Source organism: Bathycoccus prasinos, assembly GCF_002220235.1.
Source record: "Bathycoccus prasinos genomic : chromosome_5".
In the NCBI taxonomy this organism is placed as follows: domain Eukaryota; kingdom Viridiplantae; phylum Chlorophyta; class Mamiellophyceae; order Mamiellales; family Bathycoccaceae; genus Bathycoccus; species Bathycoccus prasinos.
In genome coordinates, this window is record NC_024004.1 from 99198 (window position 1) to 122031 (window position 22834).

Below are 22834 nucleotides of genomic sequence, written 5' to 3' on the forward strand. Positions count from 1 at the left end.
GGAATTATGTGTGTAGCAATTTAGGGTTTATAACCCTAGATTCGATTGGCTGGCCGCAAATCTTGCACTCCTTTTTGTTACCCACAGAAAAAGAGGAAGTCCACCCGTTAGCGCACCGCGAATACCATTCTTTGCGACGAATACACGTAAAGGTATTCAGCGGAAAAGACGAACAACCGTAAAAATCGTAACGAGGAAACAGTTTCGCGCGTAAATAAGCAGTTTAGAGCGTCGAACGCCATTCGCGACAGGGAGCAGGAGCGAATCGTCGTTCTCGTTTTCGCGAGTGTGAAAATTTCTCTCTTCTCTGAGTCATTTACGAGGGAAAAAGAGGGAGCTTTTTGCACCCGTTCAAAAAAGGCCAACACATTTTATTTAGCGGTGTCACAAAAGGGAGGAGAGGTCCGCTAGAATACTCGAACGCGAAAAAATGTCCGACCGAATCACGCCGGATTCCTTCTTTAGCGACACGCACGCGTTCGTCGCGCCGCAACCGGTACGTTTTTTCTTCTTAGTTCTTCGTCGTATTCGCGCGAAAATGTATTCTATTTACTCATTCCGCACACACAAAAAAACTTTTGTCAGCAGAGTGCTTCTTCGAGAGAGTTTTTCGACCGCTCCTAGTGACTCAGCTTTTTCACACAACAAGGAAGAAAAAAAAGAGAAAAAATGTTCTCCCTTTTTTGGGTGTGCAAGCAAAAGCCAAGAAGACGCTTTTTTGATATATCAAAATTCATCAGAAGTGCTGACCTGTGTATTCTATATAATACACATATTCTCTTCTCCCGTTCTGATTATTATTATTATTACGACTTTAAAAACAGATGATGACGTTCACGAACCCGCCGGCACCTGCGATCGCGTCCGGAGGAGGAGGAGGGAACAGAGGAGGCAAAGGAGGAGGCGTTTTTAACGACCGGGGTGGGGAAAATTCATCCGACGATCAAAACCAACAACAGAATTCAAACAGCAAAGACGACGACAGTAAAAAAAGCAACAACTCTGATACGATTCACACCACCACGAACAATAAAGGAGGAGGATTTCACCACTTGGACGCGAGGAATATGGACGAGCGACCGATTCCGACGATTGGCGCCACGCACGCGCAACAGCAGTTGGATCAAGAGAGGGCGACGACGACGGGGAATACGAATAAAGGGGGAGGGACGAAAGGAGGGACGAAAAACGAAACGACGACGACGGCGTTTTTATCCGTCCACGATTTAGTGCACTTTGCAATCACGACGTCGAGCACGCGTTCGGCGACGTTGAGAGAGATTTACGAGACGTGCGAGAAACACGGACGGATCGCGCACAAGCATAATCGAAAGTCGAGAGTGATTACGTCAAACGGACACTGGAAGTCGCAAGTGAGACACGCTTTGTATACGAGCAAAAGGTTTACGAGGAACGATGCAAAAGGCGTGCAAGGCGATCGATGGCGAGTCATTCCGCAGTTTGCTAATGAACCAGTCCATACGGTTGTCGTTGACGATGCCGGAGATAGCGAGACGAACGGCATAGCAACGACGACGATAGCGAGCAATAACAACAACAACGGAACAATAGGAAGTAACGGGGGACTTCATAACAACAATAACAACAACACTAGTAGTAAAGCAAAGGCATCAGTAGGAGCATCGAAGAAACCACCGAAAGCGACCACAGGCGTGGCGACGAACAGAAAAACGACGAAAAAGAATCCGACAAAGGCACAAATAGCGGCTGCGGCGAAGAAGAACGCGGCGGAGAATAAGAGCATATCGTCCGATTTGCTTCACGACGCCCACGTGGCTGGGTTCCAAAACGAGCAACAAGGAGGAGGAGGAAAGAGTAACGGAACCCAGGATATCTTCTCACCGTCGACAGGGACAAAGCGATCGTTAGGTCAAATTATGGACGAGGATTTATCCTCGTTTGATATGGAGGCGGTGGGTAGAAGGTTTATGCGCTTTACGCCAGACCCGTCTCTGAACGACCAGACGGCGAACATGAACGGCGCCATCGGCGGCGAGGTGATGCATCAACACCCGTACGACCAAAACCCGAAAGTAAACGGGCACATGGTCAGGCCGTTGAGTCCAGTAGCTAGACAATCGATTCCGATATCTGGACCGAATGAGTTGCGACATTTGAAGGCGAAACCTCGAGATTTACTTAGAAATCGAAGGAAATCGAGTTCGGCGAGCGTCGGACAAGCGCCGTGTTCGCCGGACGCCATCGATAAACTCAACGAGTACTTCCCGAAAGAGAGTGAAATGGCGACTATGTTTTCATTCTTCTAATCGTCGTTCGCGGTTTAGACGGAAGAGTTCGGAAAACAAAACAACTATTCTTTCGTGCGTTACCACACATCATCATAATGATCAACGTTATAGAAACACTGCACGCGGCAAAAACGCATATATAAAAAATGCACACTTCTATTTATCTCGTGAACGAACAATGTTTGTTGTAATGCTAACTAAAAACGTACATTAATATTAGGTTTACCTTTTTGGGGTACAGTATATAATAAAATTATGCGCTTCTCTTCTTCTTATGTACGGGTCATAGCCGGTATTCTAGAAAATCTTTCAACTACGCTTTTGTATGAAAACAACTAAGGAAAGTATGTACGGCATCTTAACTACTGCGAACCTCCAAGGGAAACGCTCTCGACTGCGGCTAATAAGAGTTCCCTCGGTGTCATTTTGTCGTCTTCCGACATTGATCCAGTTTCTCTCCACGATTTTGCGCCTCCTTTCTTGTCTCTCCACTCCTTTGCGACTCTCGCGAGACGCATAAACCGTTCTTCCTCGGAATCTTCCAACTCCAACTGGTACTTACGAATGCTCTTCGCCTTTTCGCGTTCCACTTCCGAGGGAGTGCTCGTGTGATTGTCGTACCGCGTTTTCAGCACGTGTTTTCTTCTCAATCCTTCCAGTTGCGCGTTTAACGTGTCGTGCGCGGCATTCGTGGACGATTTCGACGCGTCTGGACCTCCAAACGCTTTGAAATTTATTCGCTTCTCCTTTGCCTCGGCTTCTATCTTCAATCTTTCCTTCTCCGCCTCTTGTACTCTTTGAAAGTTTTCCATCGGCGACGATTGTTTACTTATCGGTTTAATCACTCGTTTTTTCTTCTTATTCGCTCGCGACGGAAACAGATTACCTTCACCTCCCGCTCCTGCTTTTGCGGTATTTGATGCCATCGCCGCGGGATCGAATTCTTCTTTCATCTTTGCCATCCGTTTCATCTCTTCCACCCTCCTAAACGCATCTTCTCTTTTCCTCTGCGACTTTGCGTTTACGTTTCGATCCAACGCCTTCTCCTTGTCGTATTTCACCTTCCATCTCCAATCGTGTTCTTCCCACTCCTCGTCCTTGCTCATTTCCTTGGTCAGAGCCTCGTTATCCGGGCTCGCGATTTCCAACCGTAGCGTCCGATAGGCTTTTTGCACCTCTTGAAACGCCTCGGCGGACGCCGACTTCCCGCCCGTGTCCGGATGCGTTCTCAAAGCGTGTCGTCTGTACGCTCGTTTCAATTTTCGTTCGTCTTTTGCTTCCGCCAGGGACAGACCTAACACTCTCGCCGCTTTTGAATTCCCATCGGTCGTTCGTATTTCGTTCTTTATTGTTACTCTTTTTCTTCTTCCTCTCGTTCTTCTTCTCGATGATGATGAAACTGATGAAACTGAAACTCCAAACGTCGTCGTCCTTTGGCCACGTCCTGATGGTGGGAACTTCCCCAACGAACATTTTCCTAAAAATCCTCCTCCTCCTTTCGAAGAAGAAGAAGAACAACACGCAAAGGCGGTGTTGGTCGTCGCGCTCGTTCTGCCCAAAGTAGCAGCGCAAGTAAAAGCAGCGGCACCACCGACAACAACAGAGACCATCGTCAAAGCACTCCTCTCCTTTCTACACTACTCTGCTAAGGAGAACCAAAAATGATGTTAATGAGAGGAAATATGAACGAGGGCAAGTTTTAAAAAGGAAAAAAAAAAGGAAAAATCCGCCGAAAAAAACAGAACGAGGGGAGGAGGCAAAAAAAGAAAACAAAACTTCTTTCTCTCTTTGTTGGGTGCTGTCATGGCTGTGCTTTTCTAAAAAAACAGACAAACGAAGAGGAGACAAAAAAAAAAGCACACAAAAGCTTCTTCTTCACAAGAAAACAAAAAAGGACGAGAAAACAAAAAAATCGCATCATGTCAGCGGATGCATTGAAGCAGAAAGGCAACGAGGCGTTCAAGCGGAACGAGTTTAAACTCGCGTGCGAGATATTCACGGAGGCGATTGAGTTGGATTCGACCAATCACGTCTTGTATTCCAACCGAAGCGCGGCCAGGGTAATACTTATTATTATGTGTATTTTTTGTGCATACAGTTGTGTACATTTTCGAAGCGTTTTTCGATCGTCTTCATCTGTTTGAGATGAGATTACTTTTTCTCGTCAGAAAAGAATGAAGAAGTGGGGTTGTTTTCGCGCGACCACCGAACGCTTTTTGTCGTTGCTCTCGCTCTCGTTCTCGTCCTCGCTCACCATCAAAATCGCGTTTGTTTTTGTTCTCGTTCGCAACAATAAAACGCGTACGAAAGATGGATTGATGAGATGACGAAAGAAAAGACGAAGAGGCGGCTGCCCCCAAAAAATGCTCTTCTTTTTGGTCGAAGTTTGACCGCCGCGAAAGATCTCATCATCATCATCATCACGAATACTAACACGCTTTTTAAACACACACACAACACAAACAAAACAAACAGGCTGGAAACAACGAGTTCGACTTGGCGCTCTCGGACGCGGAGAAAGTGATTGAATTGAAACCGGATTTCGTGAAAGGCTACGGTCGCAAAGGCGCGGCGTTGTTCGGGAAAGGCGAGTTTGAGTTGGCCAAGAAAGCGTACGAGGACGGGTTGAAAGTGGACGCGGCGAACGATACGTGTAAAGACGGAATAAAAGAGTGCGAGCAGAAGTTATCCGGCGACGACGAGGAGTCGAAAGAGTTTACGAAGATGTTCTCGGATCCGCAGTTGTTGGGGAAGTTGGCGACGAATCCGAAAACCAGAGCGTATTTGCAACAGCCGGATTTTATGAAGATGTTCGCGGAGATTCAGAAAGATTCCAACGCGTTACAAAAGCACATGAACGATCCAAGAGTGATGGATTTGTTGTCTGTAGCTTTAGGGGTGAACGTCATGGGTGGGGAGGACTTCCAAAACCAAAACCAAGCGCCGCCGGCGCAGCAGCAGCAACAACAAACTCGAGCTCCGGAACCCGCAAAACCGAAGACGACGAAAACACCCGAAGAGATTAAAAAAGAAGAAGAAGCAAAGTTACCGGAGAATAAGAGGAAAGCGTTGAAGTTGAAGGAAGAAGGGAACGCGTTTTATAAAAAAAGAGAGTTTGACGACGCGGTGAAGAAGTACGAAGAGGCCATCGAGAGCGATCCGACTGATCCGACGTACATTAACAATCGCGCGGCGGTTAGATTCGAACAAGGTGAATTCGATAAATGCATAGAAGATTGCGAAAAGAGCATCGAAGTTGGCCGAGAAAATCGTTCGGATTACCGAATCATCGCGAAAGCGATGGCGAGAAAAGCTTCGGCGTACGAAAAGATGGACAACTTGACGGGAGCCATCGAGTGGTACCAACGATCGCTCACCGAACACCGAGAAGCGTCGACGCTAAACAAATTAAACAGCTGCGAGAAGAAATTGAAAGACAAAGAAACTCAAGAGTATTTGAACCCAGAGTTGGGAGAGAAAGCCAGAGACGAAGGTAACGAGTTGTTTAAAAACCAAGACTTTCCAAACGCCGTCGCGAAATACACCGAGGCGATTAAAAGAAACCCTAACGATCACAAGTCGTACTCCAACCGATCCGCGTGTTACACGAAACTAGCCGCTTTTAACGAAGCTTTGAAAGACGCGGAGAAGTGCATCGAGATCGATCCGACATTCGTCAAAGGGTATTCGAGAAAAGGACACGTCGAGTTCTTCACGAAACAGTACGACAAAGCTTTAGAAACCTACCAAGCGGGGTTAAACATCGACCCAGCGAACGAAGAGTTGAAAGACGGCGCTCGACGATGTGTCATGGAACAAAACAAAGCCGCGAGTGGCATGTTAACCGAGGAGGAGTTGAAAGCGAGACAAGAAAGCGCGATGAAAGATCCGGAAATTCAAAATATCTTAGCCGATCCGGTCATGAATCAAGTCTTGCGCGATATGAGCGAAAACCCGAAAGCGGCGATGGAACACCAAAAAAATCCGATGATCATGGCGAAAGTGAGAAAGTTAATCAACGCCGGGATCGTCCAAACGCGTTAAGAGGAAGAGTACAATAATGCGAAATAATAGAACCGCTCGTGCAACAATAAAATAAAGATACAAAATATACTTGAAATGTCTGTGTGTGCATGTATTCATTCGCTTCAAAAAATATTACAAACGCGCTCAAATCATCTTTAACTACTGACTGAACGATAATCTTGTTACGACGCATATTTCCTATTCTCTCTCTTTCTCTCTCTTCTCATGTACACTTTTTGTAATAATATTTAAAAAGAATTCTTATTGTTTTACGGGGGTTTGTACTCGTTGCTTTTTACAAGAGCAACTGACCGTACCCTTTCGCCTCTTCGTTCAACGCGTACGAAAACTTACCACCGCCGCCTTTCAACAAGAACTCGACCGTTCTCTTCTCCACGGCTTTCATCTTCGCGTCTTCCGGATAAATGGCTTTAAAATCACCGGCGGTAATCGTCGAGTTCTTTTCCATCAATTCGTCGAATTTTAACAAAGCGACGTTGTCGTACTTCACTTTCTCTACGGTTCTATACGCCCCAGTGGACGGAGCTTTTTTAGTCTTCGTCGCGGCTTTCTTTTTCGTCGTCGTCGGTTTTGTCGTCGTCGTTGCTACTATCTTTTCTTCTTCTTTCTTTCCTTCTGCTTCTTCGCGAGCGAATTCCACCACGTTCGATTGCACCATCGTCGAAGCGTTCCCGTCCGCGACGTTCACCTCCATGTCCTCGTTCTTCCCGAAAGTACTCTTCACTTCCACCGCGTTCGTTCCAACTTCTTGCATAAACGTCTCCTCCACTTTCCTGTTCGTGCCTTTTTCCCAGAACGTCTCTCCCGATCGCTTCTCCACGACCAATTTGAACTCAAACTCTTTTCGCTCGATGGGTAAATTCCCTCGCCACACGTTCCCTTCCGTCCAGGAGAGTTTAAACCCATCCTCGGCTTTCCATTTCCCGAGTAACGGCGTCGATCCGACGATCACTAACGTTTCTCCCACTTTCAGTTCCGCGTGAAATTGGCATCGTAAGGCCACCAACTGTTGAGAAGAAGAGGAAGAAAGTTGTGAATCATCGACTTCGTTTCCATTGATCATTTCCGCTTGACTCCCTAACGTCATCGCGTGTGTTCTCATCGTCGTATTCTTGGTATTCAGACAAGATCTGAGAGATCTTCTTGATCGGACCGTGGATTTAGACGAAATACATTTCGGTGCGTTGAATCGCGCGTGAATGAGAGAAGATGCGCTCATTTTTGCAAACGTTTGATCTGTTTCTGTGTATCTGAATTGCGCGTAATGAGGAAGGAGTCCAATTTAATATCTTTTCTTTCTTTCAACGGGGGCCACGAGAATTTTGTTTAGGGTCTCAAAATTTTTTTTTGGTTAAAAGAGTATGGAGTGTTTTGGTGTATTCTTTTCTCAAATACGAGTGTTCTTAAAAAATTCTAATGACTAAAAAAGCAGAGAGGAGGTCCCCTCGTCGTCTGAATCGTCGTCGTCTGAATCGTCGTCAGAAGAAGAAGAAGAAGAAGAAGAAACAATAACTTTTCCGAGTTTCTTCTCCACCCAACCGTCGTACGCCGTCTGGACTCTTTTCGCGGCGCCGTCTCTCGCGAAATCGATGGAGGCGGCGATGGAGGCTTCGCCGATGTTGGTAAAACCCGGGATGGCGTTGACGAAAGACGGGAGTAACGCGGCGATGGTGACGTCCACGTCCGCGACGACGATTGGAGTGACGTATTTAGTATTATTTTTGTTGTTTTTCTTTTCTTCTTTTCCTTCGTCCTCCGCAAAGTCTCGGTCGACTCTCAACTGGCAAAAAATGTTCGCGAAGACCGAGACGTCGTTCACCCACCCGCACTCCTCCGCGTCTTCGTCCGCGCAGAGCATCAAATCAAACCCTCGAAAAGCCTGTTTCCCGAACTCTGTCTCGTCTGGCAAAATCTCCAACGTAAACGCCGGAGAGAGCTCCCAAAACGCAATCTTTTTCTTCGACGCGACGAAGACTTTCCACTCGTCCTCGGACAACCTTTCGTTTCGATCGAACACCACGCCCAGGGATTCGTTCGGGTCTTTCAGCCAGTGTTCGATGGAGGCTTTGTTTTCTAACGCTTCTTTTCTTTCTTTCACGGGAACTCGCATCGTTTTCTTCGCTCGGAACACTTTGTGATCCGGCGGGAACTTTGACGTTTCTCCTCCTCCTTTTCCTCCCTTTTCTTCTCGTCCACTCGTGCTCGGTTGTGCCTTCGATAAAGAGAGCTCTTTTTCTTTTCCGTTGGTTTCCTTTGCCGTTTTCGATGAAGAGGAGGAGAGCGAAGAGAACGTTTTATTGGTATTATTACTCCTCCTCGTCGCCGTTTTTGTTGTTGTTGTTCTTCTTCTTCTTCTTCTTCCACTCGTCGTCTTGAATCTCGTTTCCGTCGTCGTCGTCGTCATCATCCCGTCGCCTTTTGGAGGAAAACAAGAACAACACAAGCTCGTGGTCTTCCTCCTCGACGACGACGAACGCATCGACGATGAGAAGGGTGGTGGTAAAAAAGACGAAGACGAAGAAGGCGCCATCATCGTCTCAAAGTCCTCGTCCTCGAATAAAACTGATGAGTAGTAAAGTAGTAGTAGTAGTATTCGCTCGCGCGCGCGTACTAAGAATACGAGGAAGAAAAAGCGTCCTTTCACGTCACCAAAACTTTGTTGTACCAAAATTGTTTAGGGTTAATTTTAGATTAGGGTTTAGGCACAAAAATCAGTCCTCGATTACATCACGAGAGGAGAGTCACTTTTCGTATCAAAAGCACAAACGCGTTTTACAGAACAAAACGCTCTCTCTTTCTTTTTAAATTAGTAGTAGTGTTACTCGTATTACTCGTATTGGTGAAATTATTATATACATAAAGAAGAATATAATAATAATGCCTCGATTACCGTCGAACTTTGTATCCAAGAAGAAGAAGAAGAAAAATGGAAGCGATGATGATGACGACGAGAAGAAGAATACCAATTCGGAAGACGAAGAGGAAGACGAAGACGGAGGGTACACGGTGGTCGGGGAAGACGTGACGGACTCGTCCGCCTCGGAAGAAGAAGAAGAAGAAGAAGACGCGATGATGATGGCGGGAGGAGAAGGAGCGCAACAAAAGCCGACAAAGACGCAACAACAAAAGCAGCTCGAAAGACCGAAAGTGTGGCGGCCGCCGGAAAACTCCCAAGAAGGGGCTTCAGACGAGATGGAATACGACGCCACGGCGTACGATTGCTTGCACGCGTTTTCGCACGAGTGGCCGAGCTTATCGTTTGATATCTTGAGAGACGATATGGGAGACGCGCGCTCGAAGTTCCCGCACGCGTTTTTTATGGTTTCCGGGACGCAAGCAGATCAGGCGAGTAAGAACGCGTTGTCGATATCCAGGGTGGGGAGGTTGAAGAAAACGGGAGGAGGGACGAAGACTAGCAGTAGAAATAATAATAACAATAGAGAAGAGAAGAAGAAAAAGAAGATGAATAGCAACATTGATAATAATTCGGACGATTCAGATGAGGACGACGATTCAGATGAGGACGATGATTCGGATTCGGAGACGGACGATTTCGACGCGTCCAACCCGTCGAAATCGGGGAAACCGACTTTACACGTCTCGTCGATTTCTCACCCGGGTGGGATTAATCGAGTCCGTTTAATGCCACAAAATGCGGCAATTTGTGCCACTTGGTCGGATTCCGGGCACGTGTTAGCCTGGGATATCTCCACAGCGTTTCGCTCGTTGCAAAACTCCGTGGAGGACCAGAAGAATCAAAACGTGGTGAACGAGAAGAAGATGAAAATCGCGCCGAAGAAAGTGCACTCGAAGCACAAAGAGGAAGGGTACGCGTTAGACTGGAGTTCAGTGTCTGCTGGACGATTAGCGTCTGGCGATAATACCGGATCAATTCACGTGTGGGAACCGACGGATGCGAACGTCACGGATTGGAACATAGATTGCGGATACGCGGACGGCCACGACGGGAAATCCGTCGAGGATATTCAATGGAGTCCATCTGAAGCGACCGTGTTTGCCTCGTGCGGTGGGGACGGCGGGATTTCCGTCTGGGATACTCGACAGAAACCGAAACCTGCGATTCGAGTCAAAGCGGCAGAAAACTGCGATATAAACGTCATGTCTTGGAACCGATTAGCGAACTGCATGATTGCCACCGGCTTGGACGACGGAGGATTGAAGATTTGGGATTTACGCCATTTCGATCCGAAAGGGAAAACGAACCCAAAACCAGTCGCGCAATTCACGTTCCATCGAGGACACGTCTCCTCCGTCGATTGGTCTCCATTCGATAGCGCCATGCTCCTCTCCGCGGCGAGTGATAACACCGTCTGCGTGTGGGATTTAGCCGTCGAACGCGACGCCGAAGAGGAAGCGCAAGCCATGGCGGAGAACGAATCCAACGCCGAGATCCCGGACGATTTACCGCCGCAACTCATGTTCGTCCATCAAGGCATCACCGATCCAAAAGAGGCGAAGTTTCACTCCCAAATTCCTGGTTTAATCGTTTCCACCGCTTTGGATGGGTTTCACGCGTTCAAGCCGTTCAACGTCGGCCCGGAAACGTAATATAATAATACTACTAATGTTCACATTTTTTACGCAAACTACTCATATTTTGTGCCACACGCCAAAAAGCCGCCACACGCTCAAGATCTCCTCCTATTCATACTCTTTTATATCATCTCATCGATACATAAACATAAAAAATGAGTAACAAGATAACGACTCGACAAGCCAAGAAGCGTCGACTCGCCGAGAGAGATCATCCATTATGGGAACTCGTCGTGAATAACGACGATATAAGTTTAACCCACATCGTTCCAAAGCTAAACGTCACGGACGTGAAATTCTTGTACGAAACAAATAAGGCATCGAGAGCGTTGATTAAACGCGCTCCGCGGGAGATAAAGTCACACATACGCAAGAAGTTTAGAATTGAAGAGATGTCGTCGATATCGACCTTGGAATGCGCGTGGGAGAAACGACCGCCGTGGTTGAAGGACGAGAGAGATTTTTGCACGAAAGTTGCTGAAACGAATAAACTCGAGTTACTCAAGTGGATACGAGAGGAGAAAAAGTGCAAATGGGACGGATGGACGATGAGTTCAGCCGCGTCTCAAGGGAATCTGGAAATGATAAAGTATTGCGTGGCAAATGAGTGTCCCGTGGATGAGAGGGCGTGTACGTGCGCCGCGCGAAACGGGCATCTCGAGGTACTGAAATACTTACGCGAAGAAGTCAAAGCGCCGGTGAACGGAAAGGTGATTAAGATAGCGGCGTGTCACGGTGACCTCGAATTGATACGGTATCTTGTCGAAAACAAATGCGCGGGGTGGGAGAACGGGTATCTCGATGCGCTCGATATTATCGCCAAACACGGCCATTTCCAGTGCCTGAAATACTTGCACGAAGAAGTCAAATTGCCTTTGAACGGAAGAATGATTGACTTTGCGGCGAACCGAGGTCATCTTGAAATGATACGGTATCTCGTCGGGAAGAAATGCGAAGGTTGGGAAGACGGCTGCCGTGAGGCGCTCAGTTCTGCTGTCTATTGCGGTGAAGTAGAGTGCCTCAAATACTTGCACGAAGAAATCAAAGTGCCTTTCGACCAGGACGATGAAGATTCGACGATGGATTTAGCGTTACGAGGAGGATCTACGAACGTCGAAATGTTCAAATATCTCATCGAGAATAATTGTCCCATAGAAATACCTCATATGATATGTTCGTGTCTTATTGGTTATCAATCAAGCCATCATCATGGCGGGAGAAAACCCAAAGGGAGATGCAATTTTATGCTATTAGAGTGCCTCAAATATCTACACGAGGAGGCCAAAATGCCTCTCACCGAAGACACGATGATTGAAGCCGCGGGATTCGGTGAAATCGAAATCATGCGTTATCTCGTCGAGAAGAAATGTCCTATCAGTTCGGATGGTCGGGCGCTTAGTCGTGCCGCAGAAGACGGTGATCTAGAATCTGTCAAATACCTATTCGAAATCGGCACGCCAGTGAATATAAACGCTCAGAGATGGCTCAGTACGTGGGGGTATACACCCGATATGTATATGGGACCGGAACGAGCCGAACGTTTTCTAGAAAAAGCGGGGGATGACGGCGAATATCCTCACCTTTGGTCGCGATAAACGTTGTGGAAAACGCGGATTTGGATCCCGGTAGAGATTTTCGCAAGCAGTAGCAAAGATGTTGTCGCGTTAATAAATGAATACAAACTATATCACACACACGCAAAAATAAACACGTCTACCTCTATCTCTATTATCTATACATATATAATACACACTATGCTGCTCTCGCGCGCGTTTCGTTTCTCCTAGCCGTACGCTTGCTGCGCGCTGTAGTTCACCACCAACATTTGCTTCTTCTTTCTCGCACTTCCTCCATTCGTCTCAAACTCTCCTTCTCCTCCCGAACCTGACCCGAACCAATCGAACAACCTTCCAACTTGTTCGTCGTACGAAGGCGTGAACGCGTCGTTTAAGTACACGAACACGTGCGCGCGTTTCACTTGTCTCGAGAGGTGCGAGACCACGTCCACGAACTTCGCCGAGCGTAAGACTTTCACTTTGGTTTGTTTCAACAGAGGCGTATCGCCGCCGGTCGGTTTGAACAGGACGACGACTTTGTCCTCGGACAGAGAAGGATCTTGTTCTTTAAGATCTCCGTCTTCTGTTGGTGTTAAGGCGGAGGTGGACATTATTCTCTTTTCTTAAAAATGCAATTGGAGATGTGTTGTAACGACTTTTGGAAAAGAAGAATGGAGCAAAAGAAGAACGAGCGCGCTGGATATGTGTTGATGTTTCGTTCGAGTGAAATTCTTCTCTCTCTTAAATTACACACTTATTTTTATCATTTATGTTAATTATACTCTCTCTCTCTCTCTCTCTTCTCTCTCTCTCTCTTACTGCGCGGGCTTTGTACGATAAGTAGTATTATTATATATTATTTTACTTGTCGTCCAACGCGGCGACGCCCGGGAGCACCTTGCCTTCCAAGAGCTCCAAGGACGCGCCACCGCCGGTGGAGATGTGGGACATCTTGTCCGCCAAGCCAGCCTTTTCGACGGCGGCGACGGAGTCGCCACCACCGATGATGGTGATACCGTTCAAGTTGGCCAAAGTGTCCGCGATCGCAAAGGTACCCTTGGCGAAGGCGTCCATTTCAAACACGCCCATCGGACCGTTCCAGATGACAGACTTGCACTCGTTCAATTCCTTTTGGAAGGACGCGACGGAGTCCGGTCCGATATCCAAACCCATCCAGCCATCCGGGATCGCGTCGACGGAGACAACCTTCGTGTTTGCATCCGCGGCGAACTTGTCCGCGACGACGACGTCAGTCGGCAAGAGCAACTTGACGCCCTTCTTTTCCGCTTCCGCCATCAAAGTCTTGGCGAGTTCAACCTTGTCGTCTTCAACCAAAGAGGCACCGACGGATTTGCCCAACGCCTTGTAGAAGGTGAAGATCATACCACCGCCCAAGATGACCTTGTCAGACTTGGCCAAGAGGGACTCGATGACGCCAATCTTGGAGGAGACCTTGGAGCCGCCGACGATGGCGCAAAACGGTCTCTCCGGGTTCTTGACGGCGCCGTCGAGGTAGTCCAACTCCTTTTGGAGCAAGAAACCGGCAACGTTCGTCTTGCAGGTGCCAGTGACACCAGCGGTGGAGGCGTGCGCTCTGTGCGCGGTACCGAAAGCATCGTTGACGAAGATTTCGGCGGAGCCAGCCAACTTCTTGGAGAACCCGGCGTCGTTGGCTTCTTCTTCCTTGTAGAATCGAGTGTTTTCCAACAAGCACACGGAGCCGTTGGACATGCCGGCGACAGCCTTCTCAACTTCCGGGCCGACGCAGTCGTCGATCTTGGTGACCGGGCAGGAGAGCAATTCGGACAATCTCGCGCCAACCGGGGTCAAGCGGAACTTGTCTTCCGGGCCAGACTTCGGTCTGCCAAAGTGAGAGCACGCCAACACCTTGGCGCCGTTCTTGACCAAGTATTCGATGGTCGGGACGGCGGCGCGGATGCGCGTGTCGTCGGTGATGTTCATGTCGCCGTCGAGCGGGACGTTGAAATCGCATCTGACGAGGACAGTCTTACCTGTTGTTATTATTGTTGTTGTTTTAGAAGAAGAAGCATTTTCGCGTCAGTACAAAATAATTATATTATTGTCGTTGTTCCAGGTGGTCCTTTTCCCTCCTCTCGAAGATATCATTTGCCACCTCATCTCTGATCCAAAATCAATAAAAACACATCCATCGCGCGCTTCTTTCCGCCGCTCTCGTGATGCTTTTTGTACCGCATTCATCATCATCATCATCTCTCGAATAGGACGACGATGAAGGTATTATTATTGTGAACATGACGCGTGAACACTTCTCGAGAGAAGACTCTTAAACTCGGATATATCATCGTGTCATTTCGGATATGACCTCCCCCCCATAAAACAGACGATGATGATTAATGCGGGCAAATGTGCGCGCGTTTAAATAAAAGAATACACGCGTGATGCGAACGGAAACGGAAAAGAAAAGACGCAAAACCAAACGCCCATCGCATTTCTCCGTGCAAAAATACAAGAAGAGAGATGAAAAAACGAAGAACGCAACGGCGTGCGCGTTATTAAGCGTACCTTCCAAGTCACTTTTGCTTAAATCCCCGACCGATTTCTTCGCGGCCTCGACGCGTAAACTGCATCGTTGAATTTTCTTCGATTGTTTCTTCGACGAAACAGATTTCGCGACGACGTTCGCGCGGAACGCGATGGATTGTTGTTGAGCAAATGCAGACATATTTTATAAATGTGTGAGTGAAATGTGTTTGGGAACACGTGGGTGCGTTAAAAGTGGCGTTTTCCGCGAATAAATCATCATCTTTAATCATCATCGGGAAAGAGCTTAAATGTTAATATCTGTCTCCTGTGGTGGTCGAACCACGAGTTTCGTTCAAATTTTGATCTCTCTTCCAGCTGGCATTTCTCTCTCTTTTTCTCGCAAGACCAAAAAAAAATTTCTTCTTTTTGTTTGTTTTGTTTTTTTGTTCCGTCGATCCGAACAACGGACGAAAAATACTCGCGAAGAGTGCATGCGTGACATGCGTGCAATTCTCTCCATTAATAAAATACTATATATCTTTGCGCGACACACTTCACCGAAAAGTATTCAAAAACACGCAAACACATCTGTATATAATAATAGAAGATAACCAGCAACGATCGGGAACTTAACGAGCAAAAGAGAGACGAATATGGGAGGAGGAGGCGCATCTTTTTCGGATCGGGAGGAAAAAGATCAGGAGGCGAAAAAAGAAGGTTTTGGAAAAACAGAGGAGGAAGAGAAAGAGGAGATGACGAGTTTACGACGATCGTCGGTGCCGCACGAGTTGGAGAGCGCGCTGATCGGCGGGATTGGTGGGCAGATGTCGAAGAACGAAAACAACGACTCGTCGTCGAGCGAGGAAGGAGGGAGAGTTGTCGTAAAGTCCAAGAAAATTGGAGACAGTCGATACTTTCCCTCGTTGGAGAACGACGAGGACGAGGAGGAGAGTGCGGACGATACGAAGAACGAAAATAATAATACCACGAACAATAACAACAACAAAGGAGAAGGAGAAGGAAAAACGTACGAAGAAGGCGAGATTCGACAGACGAGAACAGAAGAAGACGATTTAAAATCGGAAGAAGCTTCGATGAACGAGAAAGTGCGACGACTCTCACTCTCGGTGCGCGTTTCGAATAATGAAGACGAAACGACGACGACGATGAAGAAGAAGAACAACAACAACAACAACAATCAAGATATCGACGAAAACGACGTGAACTTACCGCGCGATTTGATGTCCGCCGCAATCGGAGATGACTCGCTCGATTCGCCCATACTTCCACCACTTTGGGCTCAGATTAGAAGAAGAAACTCTGCTTCCGAGGGAAGAGAGCAGATTTCGTACGATTTCGTGGACGAAGCGCAAGGAGAGCAGCGACGTTCGTACGCGCCGACGCATCGCGACACGACAGACGATCCACACTTAAAAGCACAGCTGGAACAACGCGTGCAACAACAACAGTCGACGCACCAATCGCAGACGCTTCCTTTTTCGCAACCGTACAGAATGCCGGAAAACCACGGCGCGACTCGAACGCTTCTGTATCGCCTTCTTTGCCCAAACGCTCGAGCCGGATCGGTGATTGGCAAGAACGGTGAAAAAGTAAAGCAGCTTCAGCGAGACTCTGGGGCGAAGATTAAAGTCGAACCGCCGGTGGATAGCACGATTGCCGAGAGAGTCATTGCGATCGAAGCGCAAGACGTGGACGACCCGACGGTTTGGGCGCCGTCGCAAATCGCTCTTTTGAGAATAGTCGAAACGATCGTATTAGACGCGGAAAGAAACACCACTATCGGCGCCGCCGAGGAAAACAACGGCCACATTGTCATACGTTTACTCTTACCGTCCTCGCAAATCCGCAACGTTATTGGCAGATTCGGAAACGTCATCGAACGCATCCGCGTAGGATCTGGATCGCACGTTCGCGTTTTACCGTCTTCGGAAACGCCCAGATGCGCGAAACGAAACGACGAGGTTTTACAAATAAGCGCCGAGTCGATGGAAAACGTCGCTTCGGCGTTGGCTATGATCACAACACAATTACGATTGGACCCGCCGGTCCGCGCGCACGAGTTACCCGGAGGCACGAAGGTGCACTGCGACCGCGCGAGCTCTGAAGCTATCAGACGCGCGGCTTCCGGCATCGTCAACGAAGGCGGTATTTTAACCTCCGTGGAGACGACGACGACGACGACACAGCAGCAGCAGCAGCAGCAACAACAACAACAACAACAACAACAACAACACCAACAAAAACAAAAACCGCCGATTTCGCCAACCTTTTTCGACGCGACCAGTCCAGATGTCGGTAGTTATTACGCGCAAAAAGTCTCGCCGGGAAGTTCGGATATATCGTCTTCGGACAGCCCGCAAAGTCCTGGGATGTATTCCTCCTCCCAAGCGCCGATGGTGCACGCTCACGGAGGAGCGTACGCGGAACAGTTCCCAGACTCGAGCGACGTGTGTGGTTTATTCAACATCTCCAACTTTGAAGGTTTAGACGATACAGAACCTGAGTCGCGCATCGCGCCGGGCATCGTTACGAGAACCTTTTGCGTCTTTGAGATCAAAAACGCGCTCGACTCTGCTTCTAAAAAACGCGCGAAAGGTATCATCGAACTCGCCGCCGAGGAGACCAAGTGTAAAGTCACGCAAAGACCAATCGGCGAAGAGCAGGTGAAGAACAAATCCATGCTCCTGACGGTTTCTGGAACGACAGAAAAAGTGGTCGCGGTAAAGACGTTGGTCAAAATGCGATTGGCGAAAGGTTTCGCGGAATCAAAGCGAGAGGAACGTTCCTCGTTCGCCGCCGGGAGACGCGCGAGCGGCGAATATTACCACCACCCTTCGTATTAAACTTCTTTTTTATCAGTAAAGGAAAGGAAGAGAGTTTTAAGAAAGAGCTTACGAAGGGAAGAGAGAGAGACTACGGGCTACAGTATTGTTCTATTTGAGAGTCGACGAGAGAGAAATAACAGAGCGCATATATTACACAACAAGAAAAGAAAGAGACACGAACCTGTGAGAAGTACAGACAGCAACAAAGTGAACCTCTCGGACCGATATATATATATATATATATAGAAAGAGAGAGAGAGAGAGAGAAGAGGACACCTACATTTCATTTTCCGCGCGTCGCGTGTTAGCGAGAGCGTTTTATCCATCACACAAAGAAGACTATAAAACACTACTAATCATTTCACAAAATACGCGTCGCACCGTACTTCGTTTCTTCCCCTCCTCAACTCCTCTGAATGATAACGATGATGATGATAATGATAGAATGATGATTGCATGACGCGTAAAGTTATTCGTATTATCATTACAATTAAAAAGTAAAGTTAATCCCTTTCCCGACGGTAAACCCGAGGAGTTCCAACAAGCCTTTCCCAGCCACGAGTTCCACCAACAGAAGACTCCACCAACCAATCATCGACGCTCGAGAGTTCATCGTTTCCGCGTTATCCACGAACCCAAACTTCCCGGGTTCGATCACAGGGACGATTGGCGGTTGGGGCACGCCTGGTGGGGACGCGTATTTCATGCGTTCGCGACGGGAGACGTCTTTTTTGTTCTGTTCGATGGCTTGCATCACGTCGTCGACGACGCCCATCGCTTTAATCATTTTCGGTGATTGGAATCGGATTTTACTGTTATTGGATGATCTTTTTAACGAAGAGGAGGAAGAGGAAGAGGTGGAGAAGGAGGACAAAGCGCGAGAGGAGTGTAACGCGCTCGCAAACATTTTCGTTTTTAAATGTTTATATGTACTTTGCGTGTATGTATCGCGCGCGTTAAAGTGAGGATGGAATGAGCGCTTGGAGACACGTCATCCAAAAAACTGGAAACTGTGACCCTAAATATAAGACAAGATATTCGGCGAACTCCTCCCTCGACGATTACTCTTCCGAGTCTTCTTCCGAGTCGTATAACGTTCCTCCTTCGTATCGCCAACCGGGTGGTAGAGGACAGTCGTTGTCGAGGAGGTATTGTAAACACTCGGTTTGGTTATTCTTGTGAGCGTAGCGTACGGCGTCACTGTCCCAAGGCGCTTTGGCGGTTTCGTGCAAGTGCTTCAAACAGTCTAAGTGGCCGTTCACGGCCGCCCACATACACGCTCGTTCGTCATATTTATCATACTTACGCTCAACAAGATATTCGAGTATGTGGAGATGACCATTGTGAGCCGCCCAAACTGCAGTACAAGAATCCCAGGTCGCTTTGACTTCTTCGCGTAAGTATTTGAGTACCTCGAGATGACCGTTTTGGGCAGCACGTGCACACGCAAACGCACCGATAGGACACTCATTTGCAATGCAATACTTTACCATTTCCAGATTACCTTGTTCTGCGGCCGCATGAATCGTCCTTCGATCCCACTTACACTTTTTCTCTTCTCGCGCCCACTTGAGCAACTCGAGTTTATTCGTTTGAGCAACTCTCCAGCAGAAAGAAGTTTCATCCCAGCCTCTCGGCCACAACGATTTATTCTCCCACGCAAACTCCAACGTAGATATCGACGACATCTGGCTCACTCTAAACCCCTTTTTCAAATCACCCGCGCGAGGCGATCTCTTAATCAAAGCTCTCGTCTCCGTATTCACTCCGTGCAAGAATTTCAAATCATTCGAATGCAATCTCGGAAGCACATGTGTGAAACAAATATCGTCGCACTTCACGACCAAATCCCACAACGAAAAAGAATCTCTCTCCCCAATCCGTCTTTTCTGCCCTCGCGTCCTCGCTCCAAACGCTCCCGAAAGAGTCGCAGCAGCAGTCGCGGCACCAGAAGAAGACATTTTTACACAACAACAGCGCGCGTGTGTGATGCGTGATGTTCTTTTTTTTTTCTGAAAGTAAAAAAGCGAGCGTTTCGTTCTTTTGCCAAAGAAGAGAAAAATCACAAAAAAACTCGAGAGAGACTCTCTGTAATTAGTGAAGAAGAACAACTAGAAAAGGAGATGAGGCGAGGCGTCTCGTGGGCGGAGGATTTAACAGAAACGATTTCAACACCACCACCCGATGATGATGATGGTGTTAAGAATGATTTTGTGAACGATGATGTGAATGATGAGGATGAGGATGAAAAACATCACCAAATTCGAGACGAAAACTTTACATTCGCGATGACGGTCTCGCAGTTGGAAACCGCCGTTCGAGATGAAAATGATTCGGTACAGAGAAACGTCGAGAGATTGGCGCGACGGAAAGAGTGCGAGAGATTGATGGAGAATTTGTTCGAGTTCCTGAAGAGAGAGATTCTTGCCACGAGGAGGAGTACTTCGAGGAGGAGGAGGAGTTCTTCTTCAACATCTGTAAGACTTTTGCACGCGGAAGTGCACAACTACGCGTCGAACGTATCGGCGTTTCAAAAGTGCTTAAAGTTATGGAAGAAGAAAGAGATGCACATGGTGAAACAGCTGGAGGATGGCGAAAACGGGAAGTTGTTCGCGACGAAGACGACGCCGCAGAAGACGGCGGCGTCGCCGCTGAAGAAGCTGTTCGTGACGAGAGCGGAGGAGACGGACGGGTTGTTGAGAGAAGTGGAGGAGAAGTTGGAGATGTTGAGAGTTTTGTCGTCCGGTACCACGACAGAGAGTAATCACGATTTGATGAAAGGGGATGTTGAAAACGGCGAAAAAAACGGCGGCGCGACGATAAACACGAAGCCGCCGCAAAGAAAATTTACGTTTGCCGCGCGCCAAAATATCACCGCGAGGCAGAAACGAACGAATCAGAAAGTTTTAGTTTGCGTCGTCGGTATTCTCTTCTTTGCTTTGTTCGTCGCCACTTTCGCGTGGTTGTGGACGAACGAAGCCGAGCCATGGATTGAGAAGAGCATACGAGAAAACAGAGAACATTTGACGTACGAAGAAATCGTCTATCAACCAATCGACCGCTCGAACAACTTTGATTCATGATGATGAAGAAAGAATCCATACGTGACAAAAAGCATGGAAGAGAACGTAGTAAAATTGGAAAAGAAGAGTAATAGCACGAGTAGTAGTAGTAGTAGTACTAGCAGTAGTAGTTTAGGAGGATAGCATCGAGTAGCAGTAGAAGGGCGAGCGCACCGCATTAATGTTTAAAAAAATAGAGATACCAAGCAATGGATCAAATGTCCTTCTCGGGCATTTTTCAACTCACGCGCGGCACAACATCTCACATAAAACAATAATATTTTTACTATCCGAACTTTCCGTAATCCACGGAGGACATGCTCCCGCCTTTCACCGGGTCAAATTCCAACTTGTAGTAATTCCCGTCCGCACAAATAACGACTATTCGATTGTCTTTCGACGTCGAAAACGAGGCTTTACAAAATCCAAACGAATGCTCCGGGAACTCGCTCGTTCGATGATGATCGCTCTCTCCGTGGTAGTTTCCAGCAGGAGTGACCCCTCCTCCGCCGGTGTTCATGCGAAACTGCGCGAACGATCGTTCCGCTTGTAAATATTTTGGTAAAACGTTCGCGGCGACGCCCATGGAAATGACCGACTGCAACATCGATGACGGCGATTTCGGCGTCATCGGACTTTGCGGCGGCGCTCGATGGCCGTTGTTGTTATGCGTCGGCGTGTTGTTTCCACTGTTCGCGTGGTAGTGATGGTGATGATCCCGTGCTGCTATGTTATCGCTACTATTACTATGTGTCATCTCTCCTGTACCACCACCACCACCACCACCCATGACGCTTCCTTCCGGTATCCTATACAAATGCACCGTCCCTTTATCGCTCGTGCACACCAACCACTCTTTTTCTTTACTAAACGCCAAGGAGTAAATCGTCGCCCGATCGGTCCCTCTGCGAAACTCGTGCAACAAACACCCGCTCTGGCAATCAAACACTCGAACTAGCGTCCCTTTCTCGCTCGCCGTGGCGACTAAACTCCCGTCTAAACTCAACACCACGCACCTCAACGGTGAATCGTGCGCTTGAATAAACTTGGTCACGTTTTGCGGTTCGTACAATTCCACTCGCACTTGACCTCGAATCAACCCAGGACAGGCCATGACGCAGCTTTCTTGCGTCGGACTTAAACTACAAATCCCGTGCGGGTTCCCCCACGTGTCCGTCTGATGCACAATCTTCAAATCCGAGAAATTATACACGTAAATCTTATGCTCCAAAACCACCACAATCTTGTCCCTCCTCAGCTTCACCGCTCTCACGGGAACCCGAAAGCTCAACTCGCCGATACACCGCGCCTGATGATCGTCCCAAATCATCACTTTATTCGGAGAATATTTCGGCACCGCGCCACCTCCAACGAGCGCGAGTATGTTGCACCGAAACAGCATCTCCACGATCCCAACCCCGCCGCCGTCGAAATCTCGCCTAAACGTCTCTTTGAACGGGTCCGAGTTGAATATTCGGAACCCGGAATCGGTCCCGACCGCAAAACAGCCTCCGTCTTGGTTGAACGACAAGAACTGGAGGGATTCGTCGAAAAATATGGATTCCCGAATGTCATCCGATGTTGTCGTCGTCTTTTTATTCGCCTTATTCACCCCGCGTCGATTCTCCATCGCACCACCCCCGGACGAAGAAGATGAATGCAAAGAAGAGGAAGACATTTCCCCGCGGGTTGTTAACGTGGAATTCAGACACGTTTTTTCTGCTCTTAATTAGTATATTATCCTCCTAAAACGCAATAAAGAATGCCCAAAAGCGAGAGAGAGAATACAATCAGAGTAAAGGTACGCAGCCGACGATGAGATATTTAACCTCCACTAGAATGATGACGTCGTAAACGAGGAAACAATGAGACAAAACCGTGATCCCCAAAACTCCAAGGTGAAAGGAAAAAAGTGACGAGGGAAAAAATACGACAATTAAATTCAATCAAAAACGTCTTCAAAAGTCTCTCTTTTCCTCCCAATACTACACCCA

At 47.8% G+C, this 22834-nt stretch overlaps 16 protein-coding genes across 16 annotated transcripts; 7 read left to right on the forward strand and 9 right to left on the reverse strand.

Moving 5' to 3' along the window:
• Nucleotides 1-1067: 1067 nt before the first annotated feature.
• On the forward strand, nucleotides 1068-2288 carry Bathy05g00530 (predicted protein; the record flags this gene model as incomplete). The annotated part of the gene is made up of 1 exon (XM_007512920.1): nucleotides 1068-2288. The coding sequence occupies one exon, from the start codon at nucleotides 1068-1070 to the stop codon at nucleotides 2286-2288; it is 1221 nt and encodes a 406-aa protein (XP_007512982.1).
• A 344-nt stretch (nucleotides 2289-2632) lies between these two features.
• Bathy05g00540 (predicted protein) lies at nucleotides 2633-3880 on the reverse strand (the record flags this gene model as incomplete). The annotated part of the gene is made up of 1 exon (XM_007512867.1): nucleotides 2633-3880. The coding sequence occupies one exon, from the start codon at nucleotides 3878-3880 to the stop codon at nucleotides 2633-2635; it is 1248 nt and encodes a 415-aa protein (XP_007512929.1).
• A 309-nt stretch (nucleotides 3881-4189) lies between these two features.
• On the forward strand, nucleotides 4190-4414 carry Bathy05g00550 (conserved hypothetical protein; the record flags this gene model as incomplete). Its single annotated transcript, XM_007513267.1, has 1 exon — nucleotides 4190-4414. The coding sequence occupies one exon, from the start codon at nucleotides 4190-4192 to the stop codon at nucleotides 4412-4414; it is 225 nt and encodes a 74-aa protein (XP_007513329.1).
• A 580-nt stretch (nucleotides 4415-4994) lies between these two features.
• On the forward strand, nucleotides 4995-6314 carry Bathy05g00560 (predicted protein; the record flags this gene model as incomplete). The annotated part of the gene is made up of 1 exon (XM_007513171.1): nucleotides 4995-6314. One exon carries the CDS (start codon nucleotides 4995-4997, stop codon nucleotides 6312-6314), a length of 1320 nt encoding a protein of 439 aa, XP_007513233.1.
• A 277-nt stretch (nucleotides 6315-6591) lies between these two features.
• On the reverse strand, nucleotides 6592-7404 carry Bathy05g00570 (carbohydrate-binding module family 20 protein; the record flags this gene model as incomplete). Its single annotated transcript, XM_007513063.1, has 1 exon — nucleotides 6592-7404. The coding sequence occupies one exon, from the start codon at nucleotides 7402-7404 to the stop codon at nucleotides 6592-6594; it is 813 nt and encodes a 270-aa protein (XP_007513125.1).
• A 333-nt stretch (nucleotides 7405-7737) lies between these two features.
• Nucleotides 7738-8847, reverse strand: Bathy05g00580 (unknown protein; the record flags this gene model as incomplete). Its single annotated transcript, XM_007513125.1, has 1 exon — nucleotides 7738-8847. The coding sequence occupies one exon, from the start codon at nucleotides 8845-8847 to the stop codon at nucleotides 7738-7740; it is 1110 nt and encodes a 369-aa protein (XP_007513187.1).
• Nucleotides 8848-9194: 347 nt separating this feature from the next.
• Bathy05g00590 (predicted protein) lies at nucleotides 9195-10886 on the forward strand (the record flags this gene model as incomplete). The annotated part of the gene is made up of 1 exon (XM_007513260.1): nucleotides 9195-10886. The coding sequence occupies one exon, from the start codon at nucleotides 9195-9197 to the stop codon at nucleotides 10884-10886; it is 1692 nt and encodes a 563-aa protein (XP_007513322.1).
• Nucleotides 10887-11026: 140 nt separating this feature from the next.
• On the forward strand, nucleotides 11027-12466 carry Bathy05g00600 (the record flags this gene model as incomplete). Its single annotated transcript, XM_007512917.1, has 1 exon — nucleotides 11027-12466. The coding sequence occupies one exon, from the start codon at nucleotides 11027-11029 to the stop codon at nucleotides 12464-12466; it is 1440 nt and encodes a 479-aa protein (XP_007512979.1).
• Nucleotides 12467-12654: 188 nt separating this feature from the next.
• Bathy05g00610 (predicted protein) lies at nucleotides 12655-13038 on the reverse strand (the record flags this gene model as incomplete). Its single annotated transcript, XM_007513127.1, has 1 exon — nucleotides 12655-13038. The coding sequence occupies one exon, from the start codon at nucleotides 13036-13038 to the stop codon at nucleotides 12655-12657; it is 384 nt and encodes a 127-aa protein (XP_007513189.1).
• A 250-nt stretch (nucleotides 13039-13288) lies between these two features.
• Bathy05g00620 (phosphoglycerate kinase) lies at nucleotides 13289-14389 on the reverse strand (the record flags this gene model as incomplete). The annotated part of the gene is made up of 1 exon (XM_007513289.1): nucleotides 13289-14389. One exon carries the CDS (start codon nucleotides 14387-14389, stop codon nucleotides 13289-13291), a length of 1101 nt encoding a protein of 366 aa, XP_007513351.1.
• A 358-nt stretch (nucleotides 14390-14747) lies between these two features.
• On the reverse strand, nucleotides 14748-15131 carry Bathy05g00630 (unknown protein; the record flags this gene model as incomplete). The annotated part of the gene is made up of 1 exon (XM_007512833.1): nucleotides 14748-15131. The coding sequence occupies one exon, from the start codon at nucleotides 15129-15131 to the stop codon at nucleotides 14748-14750; it is 384 nt and encodes a 127-aa protein (XP_007512895.1).
• Nucleotides 15132-15684: 553 nt separating this feature from the next.
• Nucleotides 15685-17796, forward strand: Bathy05g00640 (predicted protein; the record flags this gene model as incomplete). The annotated part of the gene is made up of 1 exon (XM_007512841.1): nucleotides 15685-17796. One exon carries the CDS (start codon nucleotides 15685-15687, stop codon nucleotides 17794-17796), a length of 2112 nt encoding a protein of 703 aa, XP_007512903.1.
• Nucleotides 17797-18268: 472 nt separating this feature from the next.
• On the reverse strand, nucleotides 18269-18553 carry Bathy05g00650 (predicted protein; the record flags this gene model as incomplete). The annotated part of the gene is made up of 1 exon (XM_007513139.1): nucleotides 18269-18553. One exon carries the CDS (start codon nucleotides 18551-18553, stop codon nucleotides 18269-18271), a length of 285 nt encoding a protein of 94 aa, XP_007513201.1.
• A 286-nt stretch (nucleotides 18554-18839) lies between these two features.
• Nucleotides 18840-19739, reverse strand: Bathy05g00660 (the record flags this gene model as incomplete). Its single annotated transcript, XM_007513045.1, has 1 exon — nucleotides 18840-19739. One exon carries the CDS (start codon nucleotides 19737-19739, stop codon nucleotides 18840-18842), a length of 900 nt encoding a protein of 299 aa, XP_007513107.1.
• Nucleotides 19740-19901: 162 nt separating this feature from the next.
• Bathy05g00670 (unknown protein) lies at nucleotides 19902-20861 on the forward strand (the record flags this gene model as incomplete). Its single annotated transcript, XM_007512897.1, has 1 exon — nucleotides 19902-20861. One exon carries the CDS (start codon nucleotides 19902-19904, stop codon nucleotides 20859-20861), a length of 960 nt encoding a protein of 319 aa, XP_007512959.1.
• Nucleotides 20862-21126: 265 nt separating this feature from the next.
• Bathy05g00680 (predicted protein) lies at nucleotides 21127-22518 on the reverse strand (the record flags this gene model as incomplete). Its single annotated transcript, XM_007512840.1, has 1 exon — nucleotides 21127-22518. The coding sequence occupies one exon, from the start codon at nucleotides 22516-22518 to the stop codon at nucleotides 21127-21129; it is 1392 nt and encodes a 463-aa protein (XP_007512902.1).
• Between the last annotated feature and the right edge of the window lie 316 nt (nucleotides 22519-22834).